General features: G+C 37.2%; 1 protein-coding gene across 3 annotated transcripts; it reads right to left on the reverse strand.

The window, feature by feature from the left end:
- Positions 1-2662: 2662 nt before the first annotated feature.
- On the reverse strand, positions 2663-8310 carry LOC110630140 (protein NSP-INTERACTING KINASE 3). Of its 3 annotated transcripts, XM_021777470.2 has the most exons (11): positions 7362-8296; positions 6889-7021; positions 6734-6805; positions 6459-6602; positions 6252-6323; positions 6058-6117; positions 5846-5943; positions 5604-5750; positions 4624-4965; positions 3374-3765; positions 2663-3149 (listed from the first exon to the last, which is right to left on the reverse strand). In XM_021777470.2, exons 1-11 carry the CDS (start codon positions 7462-7464, stop codon positions 2832-2834), a joined length of 1881 nt encoding a protein of 626 aa, XP_021633162.1. In that variant the 5' UTR covers positions 7465-8296; the 3' UTR covers positions 2663-2831. The 3 variants fall into 3 exon arrangements, with proteins under 3 accessions (XP_021633162.1, XP_043805617.1, XP_043805616.1); XM_043949682.1 differs by lacking the exon at positions 4624-4965 and having other exon boundaries at positions 7362-8310; XM_043949681.1 differs by lacking the exon at positions 6252-6323 and having other exon boundaries at positions 7362-8297.
- Positions 8311-15949: the final 7639 nt, after the last annotated feature.

Below are 15949 nucleotides of genomic sequence, written 5' to 3' on the forward strand. Positions count from 1 at the left end.
ACGTAATCGATTCACTAAAAAATAAAATATTTTTATTAAATATTTATTTCATTAGTAAAAATTCAATTTATAATTTTTATATAAAAATTACTTTAACACAATTAGTCTCTTACAATTTGACAAATTCCATCGTATGATTTGGTCAAAATTAACTTCGATCGAGCCGTAAATAAAAGTGCAAAATGCGGATGGATAGCCGCCTTGACTCAAAATTCAGATGGATAAAATGCAAGAAGAAGTTAAAAAAGGCGTAATTGATGATTCACTTTATTATAGTCTTTTAGGCACAAGTGTATTTTGTACTATCTTCTCTATTTCTTTAAAGAGTTGAATGAATTATATCTCTTTTTTTAAAAAAAATCCACTACAAAAACAAGTAGCCAAAAGGGAAATGCCACGCTTCATTTGTTGTCCGTATAGGAAATAGAGTGGAAATCTCCATAAGATTGTAATTGGAGAAAGTGATAAGGACACGTAACTTCATGCACCCATTCATCTTTGGCTTTTGCTTTGCCATTTATATATATATAATTATTAGTCTCCATATAGTGGAAATTACTAATTAATTATCTGAAATTATTTTGTAAGCTTTATTTATCAATTTATAGGATATATTTTATTTATATCTAAATATTATTTATATAAAAATCATAGCTGCTTGGGATAGTGGGAAGAAAAAAAAAAAAAAAAAAAGAGCAAATGAGATAGTGGATCCACTTATGCAAATATAAAAAGTAGATACAAACACCCCCCCAATCCAATAAATCATATGGGATAATAATGCACCAAAGAAAAAGTTGTATCTTTTTCTTTTTTATTTTCACATTAATATCCTTCTCCTATTCCTAAACTTTCTCATGATTCTTCATCATGGAAATCAACATTAATCTCCATTTGCTCATCCAACTTTTACATAATTCTTCACAATTCTGTTTCAAAAGATAAAATAATATTTTTTTAAATTCATTAGAGGGATTAATTAATGAATTTTTTTCATTAATTAAATAAGGATATGAAGGGTAAGATGGTCATCAAATGCAGACAATCTTCAAATTATTGGGAAGCTTTCCAACCACAGCAACTTTTTAATGGTGAAATTTAAAAGGAAAAGCAAGGATTGTTTGGGATAATAATGGATTTTTCATGTCAGCACTTTGTCAATCCCAACACTTATTTAAAGCCTATAGCAATGGAGTAAACTCCCCACCGGCTTCAATAAGAACCCATAGCATGAAACCAAATCTATCAGTTTCTTGAATCTGATAGGCATGGTGATCTTTCTTCAAGAATCCATCTTTGGGGCTTGAAAAGCTTGGGGGGCTTGGAGAGAGGGAAACCTCCTCCAAAAAAATTCCAAAAGTTTGCCTGTGCTTAGCCATGACCAATCAGAATCTGCTTTTGAAGCAAGCTCAGTGTTTGGCTAATGCCATGGCAGACCGGCAAGTCACAGAAAGGCAACAGGCCCTGTTCATGGGTATTTTATGGCTAGCTTTTGCTCTTTATCTCTTGTTTTAATATCTAGTTTAATGCATGAAATTAAAAATACATGTATAATAAAATCTGTTCTTAGCAGAACCTCCATCAGCCAGACCTTGTGATTGAGTGTTCTTTTGTTTGCTAGTGTAATCTCATCAGTTTCTCTTAATCCAGTTGACAATAAATTGATCATCTCTCTCTTTCTCCTCATCTCCATGCATGTCTGATTGAATTCACCGACTATTGTTTGCCTCTTATCTCATTCTCTGTTGAATCGAGTATAATTATTAAATTAAGTTTGAATTTTTAAATATTATAAATCTTTTTATCATTTTCGTAATCAACTGATGTGAGATGTGAAACTGAATTAATCGATTTGAAAAAATGAAGAAAGAAATCAATTTCCAAGAATTGATACAGCGATTGGCCACTTGGCCTTAGTTTTCCTTGAGGTAGAGCCCTTTCAATGGGATTCACTGTTTCACCTTACATCACTTCACTTATGAAGGATTCTTGATGCATGACACCATCATCCATCACCCATCATAGCCTTGAGCTGCTTTCAGCAACTCCATTTGTCGCATTCCAATAGGACAAATGTTTAATAAAGGAAGTTTGAGCAAGTCGTAAGTTGACAGCTAAATGTCTGAGAGCTTCCTCCACAACCATATGCTTTCAGATAGCCCACACATTACTTTCAAAATAGCAACAGGGTATGCAATCACACAAGGATAAATATAAAAATTTCCACGAGTTTCAGCTTCTTTTTTTTTCCCTTTTCTTTTGGGCATCACTCACAGTTTAATCATCTTAAGCAACCTTGGATGTCTACAGAACTTGGCGTCTGATGGTTGATTACCCAAAATCCACTTGTAATTACGACACCCAACAAAAGTATGGGTAAATTATTATAACTGAATTATTTCAAAATTTATTAATTGATTTCTGAATTAATAAATTAATTTTAACATAAGAAAGTTAAATTAATTTATCCTAAAGCATATTCAATCTATACAAAAGCCTATTAAGTCTTAATTTCCATCAAATAGTTTAATGTGATCACATTCTATTAGCAACCCATCAATCTGCCTGACATTTTTTGGTAATCAATAAAAAATTGACAGAAGATATGCAAAAAATACATACAAAATGTCAAAATTTGTGAGAATGCAAACAACTCAACTGATTTTCCAGCAAAAATCAAGATGATTATACATTACTTTGCTTTTCATTTTCTTTTTTACAGATGAATACATGCATTCTGATGATCATATTAGCACTAATGTCAAATTTCCTAATCTCAGCTTTTCTTCTAATAAACATATGGAGGTGTAAAGTAAAAGTGAAAGGATTTGTCACCGAGGGCCGGAAAGCTCCATTGCTTCTACCACAAGTGAAGATTCTTCTATAAAATCTGAGTATTTTTGAGGATGGTTTTCAAATGATCTGAATCTTGGAGTCTCAACCTTCTGTGATGCTTCCCATTTCTCAGCTAAACCATCACCTTCTAACATCTTCAGTACTTCAGACATCTTCGGTCGGTGAGAAGGATTAAACTGAGTGCATAAAAGAGCAACTTGAACCATTTCTGCCAACTCAATCCTGTCAAAATTTCCCTTGAGATCTTTATCCACTAGTACATTTAACTTGCCTTCTTGATGGAGCTTCTTCACCTGGAAAAGAATTTTACATAGAATTTAATCATCTGAATGCTGCAGAACAGTTCAAAAGTAGAAGAGAATGCTAAGAAATCATTAAGTAGATGGAATTTGGAATCTCATTGATGATCGACTTGCAAGAATCCCATCCTATGCTAAAATCTAAAACATAATCCCTCTCAAATAATGCCAACTTTGAGTGGTTTCCTAAACAGAAAAAGAGAGAAAAAAGAGTGTACCCAATCAAGCATGACACCTTTCTGGTTAGCAGCCTTTCCAAAATCCAATGCCTTCTGACCTGTGATAAGCTCAAGAAGCAATATCCCAAACCCGAACACATCAGTCTTCTCCGATGACTGACCTGTTGATAAGTACTCTGGAGCAATGTGGCCAACGGTGCCACGCACGGCTGTGGTCACATGGGAATCTCTGTGATCCAAAAGCTTTGCCAACCCAAAATCACCAACAACTGCCTCAAAATCTTCATCCAACAAAATGTTGGCTGCTTTGACATCACGGTGAATAATTTTGGGGTCACACTGCTCATGCAAATAAAGTAGCCCCCTAGCTGTACCTAAAGCTATGTTCTTTCGTCTTGCCCAGTCCAAAGCTGGCCGGCCATGAATGTTATCTGATAACAGAAACCACAGTTTATAAAATTAGTCCGATAGATGATAGGTTGCACAGAAAAACTATTATAATTATTATTACTACTGTTATTTGTTATTATTATTAAGAAAGATGATAGGGTATTTTTGGCAATAAAAGTTCAGCATCTCACTGAACATTCTAACTAGCGAAAAGCAAAAAAGTGAGCTGATGCACCAAATTACCATTTGGGAGGATAAATCCTTTTAATGGACTAATGAGCTTACACTGTGTTCTGAAGTAAACTTAAAAGCTCAGATTACAGTTTAATTCATAAAACATTTGTTCAAAATGTTTGTTTCTGAAAGGCTATACTTGGAAGTATGGGGTTGAATCAGCAAAATGTTATCTATGACTCTCAACAATTAAACTAGCATAGAAGTAAACAATATCCTTTTTTTGGGTTTGGAGAGAGGGTGTGGGGCCTCAATGAGTGAGTTCTGTCAGAGAAAATCTCACTTGCCACAAGCTGGAAAATTATGGCATGTCACTGTCATTTAGTTGGAGATACAGATGGCACAGTGAGTAGAGTTTCCAGGCGAGGCAATATGTAATCAAGCACCAGAGCCATGTCTCCGGTTGTGGCAGTCACCAGACACTGGCTTGTGCTAGTGGTTAGGATTTAGTTGGTCCTGCTTCTGACAGTTGCAAATCACAGCAGCTATAGCAGGATGATTAGTACCGAAATGGGCAACGGTTTCAGTGCCAGCTAATGGGTCAAAGCAACCATGATTCCTCACTTGAAGCCCAAATAGATAGTTTCCAACATACCAAATAGATAATTTAGGGAAACTGGCCAAAAGATATAGTTTAGAACATTGGCTCAAAGACGACTACTGACCTCTTAATCGAGATGCTACACTTCCATTTGGCATATAGGGGTAAACAAGAAGCCTTTCGTTCTCAGTAGTGCAAAACCCAGAAAGCCTGAGCAGATTTCGATGGACAGCTAAACTTATTGTCTCCACTTCTGTCTGGAATTGGATTTCACCACCAGCTACATTATAGTCCTTCAACCTTTTGACAGCCACCAGAGTTCTGTCATTCAAACATCCCTTGTACACTATCCCAAATCCACCTCTGCCAAGAATGTTCTTTGAACTGAAATGATCAGTTGCAGCCCTGAGCTCCTTAAATGTGTACCTTCTCAAATGGCCCAAGCATACATCTCGGTCATATTGTTCTGCCAAGCAATACATAGTTGCTGAGCATCTCAGTATGTTAAGAATGCAAGAAGAACAGCATAATGTACAAATTCTATGCCATGACACAGAGATTAATTCAAAGTTGAAATGCATTTAGAAGCACTAGAAACTGTAGTAAATAGTATAAGAGAACCATTTATACAATGATTTTGTATGTTTTTACTTGGTGGGATGATGAAATGCTTATATATGAACCATCAATTCCATTTCTCCATCACTGCTTTGTAAGGAATTCTACTTATCTTTCTTTCTTCTTCCAAATGCTAATGCAGCAAAAACACCCTTTAAGCAATAGTTTACCAATTTACCGAATACTTCAAAACTTAGGAAGCAACGCAAACGACCCTTCTAAAACAAGTTCTACAGTCTCTAACATGGCCCTTATGATCAATGCCAAAAATGCACAAGTCAAGATGTCTTGAAGCACAAACAAAGCATACAAAGAGACCACATAATTCCAGCAACCAGCTTCTTGAATTTAATTAAATACGCACATGGGATAGGAAACTATTTTTACAAGGTTTCATTTTTTAATGAAAAGAACAAGGAGTGGAGTTGAAAGCTATAGAGTAAAGAAGAAAGTAGAACAGGGTGAATAACAAAATATGAAACTAACCATTAACATCGAAGAAGATCTGCTGATTCTGTCTATATCGCCACAAAACGAGTAATCCAATAACTATAATGATGGAAAAAGCTGCACCAAAGCTTGCACCAAAAGCAACAGCCATATGATGGCCACTGGTTTCAGAGTCTGACTGACCTAAGAAACCACAGCAGAAGCACAAACAACGTCATATATTTGTGAAGAAGAATATGAAGCAGATAGCTGACCATGTGAAATTACGTGACAGGTACCTTTCAGACGATCTGGTGAAAGAGGAAGAGGCTCTGGAAAGACAGCAGAGCAGTTGCTATTGATCTTCGGTCCACATATTAAAGGGTTGCCTATAATTCTGACAATGAAAAGAAAAGCATGGAGTATCTGCTTTAGTACTTGGCAATAAATTGGAGTTAGGAGAAGGAGCTAAGCACTATTGGAATTTGGAACGAGGAAAAAGCTTGCTCACTTGAAAGTTCTTGCTGATATTTTGGGCAAGCTACCACTCAGATTGTTAAATGAAAGATCCCTACAATCAAGAATCATTTGCAGTTACAAATAAGTATATTCACAAATATAACAATGAAGCAGCCACTTCCACCCAAATATTCATTTTGATTGCAGCAAACCCTAAACTGTGTAGTGCAAAGTGTAAGGACATACACAAGTGTGAGGCCTTCAATGTTGGACAGTGACCCGGGGCAGGGTCCGGACAGGCTATTGTTATTTAACCGCCTGAAATGCTCATCAACAACATTGGATATGTGAGAATTTGAATCAATCTATACAAATAAGCCATATATGCAGCATTTGGTGGAAAGCAAACCTCAATCGTAAAAAAAATTTAAGTACACAATTTTTAAAACTCACAGGTAATTCAGGTTCTTTAGATCCCCCAAAGAAGCTGGTATTTCTCCAGTGAACGTATTGTTGGAGAGATCAAGAGTTTGAAGTTTATCCAACCTCCCAATTGCAGCAGGTATAATGCCTGAAATGGCATTATTCTGCAACAACCTGCATTATTATGTAGAGGATGGCACAAATTTCTACTGATGAAATATAATCAAATTTAGCTAGTAAATCAAATGCTGAAAAGGAACAAAGCAAGGATTCAATACTTAGAAAAATTGAGGGCAGAAGCTTACACAGATTGCAAGTTAGTAAGGTTCCCAATCCAAGGAGATAAGGTTCCAGACAAACTCTGACTGGGGAGTCCCCTGTTTTAGACAAATAACTCATCAGTTCCTGAAACCACAGAAGCAGGGGGGGAAAAACAGAGAGAGAAAGAAAATCAACTTACAAAGCAGAAACATATCCGTCAGGAGAGCAAGTAACCATCCTCCAGCTACAAGGATCAACAGAGTTGATATCCCAACTCTCCAGAACATTGTATGGGTCATGTAAAGTATTTTTTATGTTCACCAAAGCTACCACTGCTCAAATTCAATTCAAATAACAAGGATCACTACCATGAAAAAATGTATGAAGAGGATACATGAAAGCTTATATATACCCAAAAAAGAAAATCTTGAAGCTACTCTTCTTATTTATCTGTGGATAGATTAATGGAAGCAGCTGAAATGAAGTTTTAAAGAACAAACACGGTTTTATGAGGTAGTTCAGCTAACCCTGTAGGGGCATTAATAGCATTAGGTACAAGATAAAACAAGAACATTCAGAAATATTTAAGTTGCAGAACCATTTAGCAGCTGAAGTTTACAGAGAGAGAGCGAGAGAGAGGAGAGAGCAAAGATCTTGGAGAAATAAACTGACCTTCATAATTTATACCAGTAGGAGAAAGTGTAGCAGAAGAAATTTCCAGCAATGCTAAAACCAATAACCCTATTCTCCACAGCCAGAAGCTCCTCTCTTCCATTCTCTTTTATTAGCAGTTCACTATCTTACTCTCTTTGAACAAGCACTATTCTCTGAACAAAATCGCCATATCCAGCAACCCCACAAGCCATATTCTGGATAACATGTTTACCTTGTCCAAATAAAAAGCTCCCACCAGAATCAGAACCACATCCAGCAAAAATCCACCACCATTTCCGTAACAAGAACACTGTACCCTTTATGCCCTCTAATTTTGCAGAAACCAGATAAATATCTCCCAATGGAACCAAATATCACTATCTCACAGAGCACCCAGCTGGCTCACACTGAATGTGTGAATAAAAAATAACTAAGAAAAGCCATCAGCTAAAGAAGAAGAGAATTTTCTCGAGAAACAAGCAAACCATTTAAAGGCTCAACTTGTAAGATCCTAGAGATCTGGGAACACCCATGTATGACTTCTTAAATTTTGGTTGATCCCCACAAATTCCATGTGGGTTTGTTGTTGTTAGTACGCTCACTCTGTCGGTCTCTCCTCCTCTGTGATTCCAGTACTACCATTATCCTATTGAACGCAGAAAAATAAGCTAAAAATGAGATCTTTAATGCCAATTACAGGTCACAGGGAGAGAAAGAAAGAGAAAATAACCGAGAAACCATAGGCCAAAACAAAATGCCAAAGGGAACACAGATACAGATGCAGACCAGTGACAAAAGAGGAAAAAGCACTGTTCTTTCCCTTTCTTTTTTAGAGGAGAGGGAATAATAAGTAATTTTGAATTTTTTAAGCTTATTTCCAAGATTAATACTCTAAAAAATTTCAGCTATTGGACTGAAGATATGTGTGGGACTCGCAGTAGGAGTATCACAGAGGAACAATGAGGAGAGGAAAAGAAAATTAAAAATTGTTTCTTTTTCTTTTTTTGCAGTAAGGATTTGGTAGATCACGTGCTTGGATTGTCTTGGCCTTTGTTGGCTTATGATTTCAAATTTTAAATTCATATCGTAAAAGTGACAAACTTTTTCTGTTAAAATCTTTTGCAACCCGCCCCTGCTAAAATGCGCCGATCTTAGTAAAATGATGCCTTCACATTACTGATAATTTTCCGATTAAATACTTTTAGATATATTTTAATTGTTATATTTTCCTATAATTAATCTTTTCATTTTTTTAAACAAGACGACTAAAATGCGCCCGTGGTGGAGGCGCTGCGTGAGTAACTTCTTGGGACCGCTATGTGTTCTGTTTTGGATGCAGCGAGAGAATCTCTAAAATGCGCCAACCCGAATAAGACCCGCTTGCCTTGTACAGCTGGGCGACATGGGTATATTTCAATTGATATTATGAAAATCTGAACTTCAAATTTCCAAACTATTAATATGTATTTAATTATTATACCAAAATAATTTCTATTCAAATATTTTTTAAAAAATATTTTTATTAAAATAAAATAATTTATTAATTATTGAAATAAAAAATAAAAACGCCACAGTCGAATGTTTATTTTTGCAAGTAATTTAATTATAATTATTTATGAATGGAACATGATAACATAATATAGAAATTATTTTTATGGTGAAATCAACAACTGCAGGGGCATAATTGTCAAAACATGTGTAGTGGCAATTAATTAATTAATAACAAAAATAAAATGTGGAACAGGCAGCAAAGCCGAAGAGTATTTTTGTCGCATTGGGAAAACCGAATATTCTCTAATCATAATTAATCGATGTATTATGTTAATACGTGGCAGAGAATTGTATAATCCTATAGGGGTATTTTGGTCGTTTTGGAATTTGGGAATTTCAACCCTAATTACTGTCTCTCTTTTTTCTAGAAATAAAAAACTAAAAAAAATCAAAAATATGAAAATATTCATTGTTGGCAAAAAGGTACAAGGCTTCGACCAAATGCTAACGATAAAAAGAATTAATTAAAAAAAATTATTTTTATAAATTTTTGCAATCATATCTCGTATTAAATTTATTATAAATTAAATTTTTAATTTTATATTTTATTTTAAATACATTTAACTTTATAAATAATTTTAACCGAATTAAAAAATATTTTAATTTTTTTAAATAAAAATTAAAAAAATAAAATTTAAAATCTTTTAGATTTATTTAAATATAATTATTATCATGTTATATGTATGAATATAAAAATATTTTAATTTTATGAAGTCAAAAAATTATCAATTAAATAAATAAAATTTTAATATTTCCCTGAAAACTTGAAATGCTATTATTTCTAATTAATAAAATATAACTTATATATATTTTTTGGTGGATTTGTGTGGAGATGAGTGGTGCTCATACCTAATTTTGGTGTTGCCTAAACTTCCAAAACTTTTGACTTGCAAAGAGGGAAGAGTGAAAAAGGCATAACTTCCAACAATAAAAAGAGAAGTCCAAGAACTGAATTCTAGCAAGTCGAGCAAAAAAATACCAAACCCCTAGAGGATTGAAAGAGTGCTCTTGTTACCTTTTTTTTCTTCTCTCTTTTAAAAAAATGATGTATTGAGGACAATTTTTTTCGTTAAATTATAAAATACAATTCATTAGAATATATTTACGATTTTAAAATAATTTTTAATAAAATTAAACAACTACTCATAAGAAGTATTCGGTCTTTATTAACTTAATTTATTTGATTGATATACCTTTTTTGATAAATATTAAATGAGGATAAATTCATATAATTATATTTAGGATTTTTATATTAAATTTTTATTATTTTTATTATTTATTTATTAATTTTGATATGACTTTAATTTCCAGAGAATTGTCAAGTTGAAATAAAAAAGAAAATACGTAAAAGTTTATGTAATTCAATCTAAATTACATGGATAAATTCAAGTGAATAGAGTAATCTATGTAAGCAAATAAGTACATTTGGATGAGCTCAAAAAGTTAGTGTTGAAGATTACATAAAGTAACCTCATGCGATTTAGGCTGCTTCATGTAAATTTGAAAGATAAAAAAGAGTGGAGCAAAAATTACATGAATTAACCCATTGATTTAGACACTCTATGCATTTATAAGAAATATAGTAGTTTACATTGGTTCACACATACATCGCGATAAATCCATATAAATTTCAATAGATAAATTCAATTAAATCAATTTTATTATATTCTGATTGATTCAAAGTGCCTCTAAATCATATAGGATTGAAACTATAGTCGAAAATAAAAGAACAAGAATTATAACATAAGCGAATAAATTTGAATTAAAATTTTCTTAATTTGATTGGTTTTACAATTATGATGTGAGAGAGTAAATTTTTTTATTCTAAAATTTGAAAAAGTAACACATAAATTCAACCTAAGATTTGGAAAGTAAATGTAACGACCCGGTGACCGGACCGCTACCGGCGCTAGGATCCAGATCGGCTTAAGGCCGTCGGGACCCTTAGCAAGCCTACTATGCATTTTGTAAACCTGGTAAATCCCATACATGATCAACAATTTCCATAAAAAAATTGAAACTTTACATCTACCAAGCTTAACCTGTGCATGCACACAATCTCTGTAAACATAAACCCCATACTCAAGCCCTCATCAAATGCTCTAGTTGGGTCATCATTTCATATCTTAAGCTTGGTCATCAACATATATCATTATAAATCATAATAATATACAAATCATGTACAAAAGGGATCAACCAGTTCTAGGGCCAAGCACAACTCTATCATCATTATACATTACATGACCTTACATCATTTTACAATACATGTCCACTACCACTATTACATAAGCTCTTCTCCTGTAGCTATCCCATGCTATCTCTGGCCCTACAACCTGGGGGTTAAGGAGAGGGGTGAGCTACTAGAGCCCAGTGAGTAGAGCACCAAGAAAATCAATAAAACATGCCTCCATGAAATGCATCACATCACAAACAAGTCATAGCAAGGATGGACTTGTCACCAATAGTCCTCACACATGCCATAGTGCCAGGGCGTAGCATAGGCTCCTGGTCTTTCTCATAATATAATAATACCATAACATGACGTTTCATCATGCCAGTGGCGTAGAATGGGCCTCTGGTCTTTCTCTTACATGGTGCCAGGGCGTAGCATGGGCCTCTGGACTTTCTCATATATCATGCCAGGGCGTAGAATGGGCCCTGGACTTCCCTCAAGGACTAAAGGATCATCCAACATCCATCCACATCAATAACATATAATGCAATGCAACATATTCGTGAGTTCTAATGCAATACAACCTCATATATCCATGGCATTTATGATGCATGAGTCATGCTAAAACCTTTCATTTAATTTAAAACATAGTTCAGTTCTACTCACCTCTCGTAGACGCTGGAATACCTCTGAACCAGCTAACACTGAGGGCCTCCTTGGTTCCTCAGGTCCGAACGTACACAGGTGGACTCAAATGAGGTACCGACATACTCTAGCATAACTCTAAACATTCCCCTAAAAACCCCCTAAAACATCTCAAACATGCATGGAAAAACAAGCAAAGGAAGGCTGATCAGGGGACTTTCGGCGGCAGGTTCGGCGACCGAAGGTCCCTCCAGAGCCGAAAGTCAGGCACTTTCAGAGGCAGGTTCGGCAGCCGAAAGTCCTTTCCAGAGACGAAAGTCACAACCTTCAGCGGTATGTTCGGCGGCCGAAACTCCACTCCAGAGCCGAAAGTCCAAACTTTCGGGGGCGGGTTTAGGCGGCCAAAACAACCTCCTCAAGGGGTTCGGCTGTAATACTCGGCTAGACTCCGGTATCGAAATTCCTACCGTCCAGTGGAATCTCGGATGTCGGAATCCTCTAGAAGGGTAAAATCATGTTTTTATAAAATGTTTTTAAGTATTTTTTATGGTTTTAAGTAAGAAAGAAATTGAGTTTTGAATGAAAATGACCATAGAGGAAAATCCAGATTCGGCCGCCGAACATGCATGAGTTTTGGAGTCACCTTTGGCTTCCGAAGGTGGTCTGGCCAGCCACCTATAAAAGGCCCCATGGCCGAAAATGGGCGAGCTTTCTCCCCTATTTTCGATCACCGGTGAGTCCATGCCCTCCCATGGTTGGTTTTGATGATTCTCCTCAAATCTTTCAAGTTTTAATAAGTTTTAACTTGGTTTTGAAGATTTTTAAAGCTAAGATCAAGTTTTGGAGCTTGGAGACCCAAGGAGCTAGATTTCTCCCATCTCCAAGTTAGGATCGTCTCTCCTCTCGATCTTCAAGAGGTAAGCTTAGATCCTACCTTTCTTGTATGTTTTAAACAAGTTTTGAGGGGTTATGGGGTAGAAATGCATGTTTAGGTTAATATTGAGTTTATAGATAATGTGTGTTGTATGAGTTGCTATATGTGTTTGTGTTGGGGTTTGGGTTAGTTTGAGACTCCTATATGCTTATGTATGTGTGTATGCATGTTGTAGAATAGCTAAATGCATGTTTGGAAGGTTTGGGAGGTAAAATGTGCATGAAGAGGCTGAGTTCTGCCACTTTGGGAGAACTCAGGTTCGGCAGCCGAAGAACTTTCACCCGCCGAACCTGCCTGTGGAGGCAAGCCTTTGGCTGCCGAACCCTGCCCCCGAAAGTTGGACTTTCGGCTCTGGAGGGGAGTTTCGACCGCCGAAGGTGCCGCCGAACATGCATGAGTTTCGTCTCTGGAAGGGACTTTCGGCTGCCGAAGGTGCCGCCGAAAGTGGCTGAGTTTCGGCTCTGGAGGGACTTTCGGCCGCCGAACCTGCCCTGTTCAGCCTTCCTTTGCATGTTTTCTATGATTGTTTTTAGGATGTTTTAGGGGGTTTTTGGGGAGTTGTTTAGAGTCATTTTAGTGTATGTTTGGTCCCTCATTTGAGTCCACCTGTGTAGGTTCGAACCCGAGGAACCGAGGACCCCAGCAGTGAGATAGCTGCTTCAGAGTCAGCCAGAGGTGAGTAGAACTGAACTATGTTTTAAAATAATAAGGTTTTGAGCATGATCATGCATCATGAATGCCATGATATATTCTAGGTTGTTGCATTAGAATCTCACGAATATGCTGCATTGCATTCTATGTTGTTGATGTGGATGGATGTTGGATGATCCATTAGCCCTCAATATGATATGATGATTAATGAAAGTCCAAGGCTGCCCATGTCCACGCGTCCTGGCATTTGCTATGTATGATATGATGATTAATGAAAGTCCAGGGCTGCCCATGTCCACGCGTCTTGGCATTGTGTGATGTTTAAGAGGAAGTCCTGCGGAGCTCCGTCAAGGGCCGGACACATTGGATATGTAGAGGGTTAATGGTGACAAGTCCATCCGTGATGTGAATTGTATGTGTTGTGATGCATTCCATGTAAGCACGATTTATGAATATGTTAATTTTGTTATGCTCACTGGGCTTTTTAGCTCACCCCCTTTCCCTTAACTGTAACGCCCCGGAAATCCGGACCGCTACCGGCGCTAGGATCCGGGTCGACTTAAGGCCGCCGGGACCCGTAGCAAGCCTGACATATAACCTGTAGACCTGTATAATCCCATACATGATCAACAACATGCATAAAAATTAAAACTTTTCTTCATACATACTGTCATCAACTAACTCAACCTGTGCATACTTTGAACATATACATAACATAGTCCCTCTGTGGGATCTCATCAAGCCTTAAAGGCAAAACAACCTGTGTTGAGTTAGTTTACATAAACATCATAACATAAGATCATGTATATACAAAAGGGATTAACAATACATTATGGTCAAGCACAACTCTATCCTCAATAACCTCATTACATAACATCCTGAATATTTTTACATCTCATCATAATACAGTTGTCATGTCCACAAACTAACTATTACATACATAAGACTTTTTCTTCTTGTCTTCTCTATCTATCCCGTACCTGCAAACCTGGGGGTTAGGGGAGAGGGGTGAGCTAGATGCCCAGTGAGTAGAACTGTAAAAAGAATATTTAAAACATGCTATCATGAAATGCGTCACTGCACAATCAAATCACACCACGGATGGACTGATTCAAAAATCCCTCAACTCCATGCCCGGCCCTATTATGGGCACCACAGGACTTCGTATTGCCCGGCCCTATTATGGGCACCACAGGACTTCGTACTCGGAGTTATTGCCCGGCCCTATTATGGGCACCACAGGTCTTCGTATTGCCCGGCCCTATTATGGGCACCACAGGACTTCGTATATAGAAGGCTAATGAATCATCCTAATGTCCATCCACTATCATCTATCACAACAATACAATGCGGCATAATCGTGAACTCTAATGCAAACAACCTATAATATGATCATGATGCATGAAGCATGATAAAAGCATTTCATTTCTTAATTTAAAAGGTTAAGCTTAGTTCCACTCACCTCTGGCTGACTCTAACAAACTCTGTAGCAGCTGGCTCACTGCTGGGGTCCTTGGTTCCTCGGGTCCGAACCTACACAGGTGGACTCCAATGAGGGACCAAACACACAAAAACATAACTCTAATATATTCCCCAAAAAAAAAAAAAAAAACCCCTAAAACATCCTGAAAATATCACATGAAAATATGCATGAAATGGCTGAACAGGGCACTTTCGGCGGCACCTTCGGCGGCCGAAAGTCCTGGACAGAGACGAAACTCAGGTAGGTTCGGCGGCACCTTCGGCGGCCAAAAGTCCCAGACAGAGACGAAAGTCTCTTTTCGGGGGCAACTTCGGCAGCCGAAAGGCCTGCCTCCCCAGCCATGTTCGGCGGCCGAAAGTGCCTTCGGCTGCCGAACCTGGTTTCTGCCAAAGGGCAGAAACTCTGTTCCTTTGTGCATTTTTGTCTCCAAACTCACCAATCATGCATATACCTCACTTAAAACATTCATACAAGATCCTAGGGGCCTCAAAACATCAATTACCCCAACTACAACACTTCAAGCATACTCAAACATGCCACATTGTTCATAAATCACATAAAACCTAACATTTGCTTAAAAACTCATACAACCCTATACATGCCATTCTACCCCATAAAATCACTTAAAACTTACTTAAAACACATAAGGAGTTTAAGATCGGCTCTTACCTCTTGAAGATCGAGAGGGAGACGACCTAAACTTGGAGATCCACGAAAATGAGCTCCTGAGTTCCCAAAGCTCCAAAACTTGTTTCAAAAGCTCAAAACCTTCAATGCAAGCTTAAAACTTAAGAAAAACGGTAGACGCGTTTTGAGGGGAAGGACGCTTGCGTGAACCCTTAGAAACAAAAACCGTGAGGGGAAGGCTGGGCCAAGGCCCTCGAACCCAAAGCGGACAATATCTACTGTTGTGGGCCCAGAGGATGTTACAATTGGTATCAAAGCCTGGGCCTCATGAGTACGGTGTGCTGAGCGAGGACGCTCAGGCCTTATGGGGGGTAGAAGCCCTATGACGTGGATTGAAAGTATCCCACATCGGAAAGAGGTAAGGAGGGGGGATGCCTTATAAAGGCAAGCCCCAAGAGACCACAGTAGACGCGTTTTGAGGGGAAGGACGCTTGCGTGAACCCTTAGAAACAAAAACCGTGAGGGGAAGGCTGGGCCAAGGC

This window comes from Manihot esculenta, chromosome 13 (assembly GCF_001659605.2).
Source record: "Manihot esculenta cultivar AM560-2 chromosome 13, M.esculenta_v8, whole genome shotgun sequence".
Classification (NCBI taxonomy): Eukaryota; Viridiplantae; Streptophyta; class Magnoliopsida; order Malpighiales; family Euphorbiaceae; genus Manihot; species Manihot esculenta.

What these genes read in the sequence shown, in the direction of transcription:
- LOC110630140 (XM_021777470.2), bottom strand. Translation starts at nt 7,464, where the DNA reads ATGGAAGAGAGGAGCTTCTGGCTGTGGAGAATAGGGTTATTGGTTTTA. An exon ending in GACGGATATGTTTCTGCTTT is followed by an intron (nt 6,806 to 6,888) that starts GTAAGTTGATTT and finishes TGTCTAAAACAG; the next exon opens with GGGACTCCCCAGTCAGAGTT. An exon ending in TTCACCAGATCGTCTGAAAG is followed by an intron (nt 5,751 to 5,845) that starts GTACCTGTCACG and finishes GTGGTTTCTTAG; the next exon opens with GTCAGTCAGACTCTGAAACC.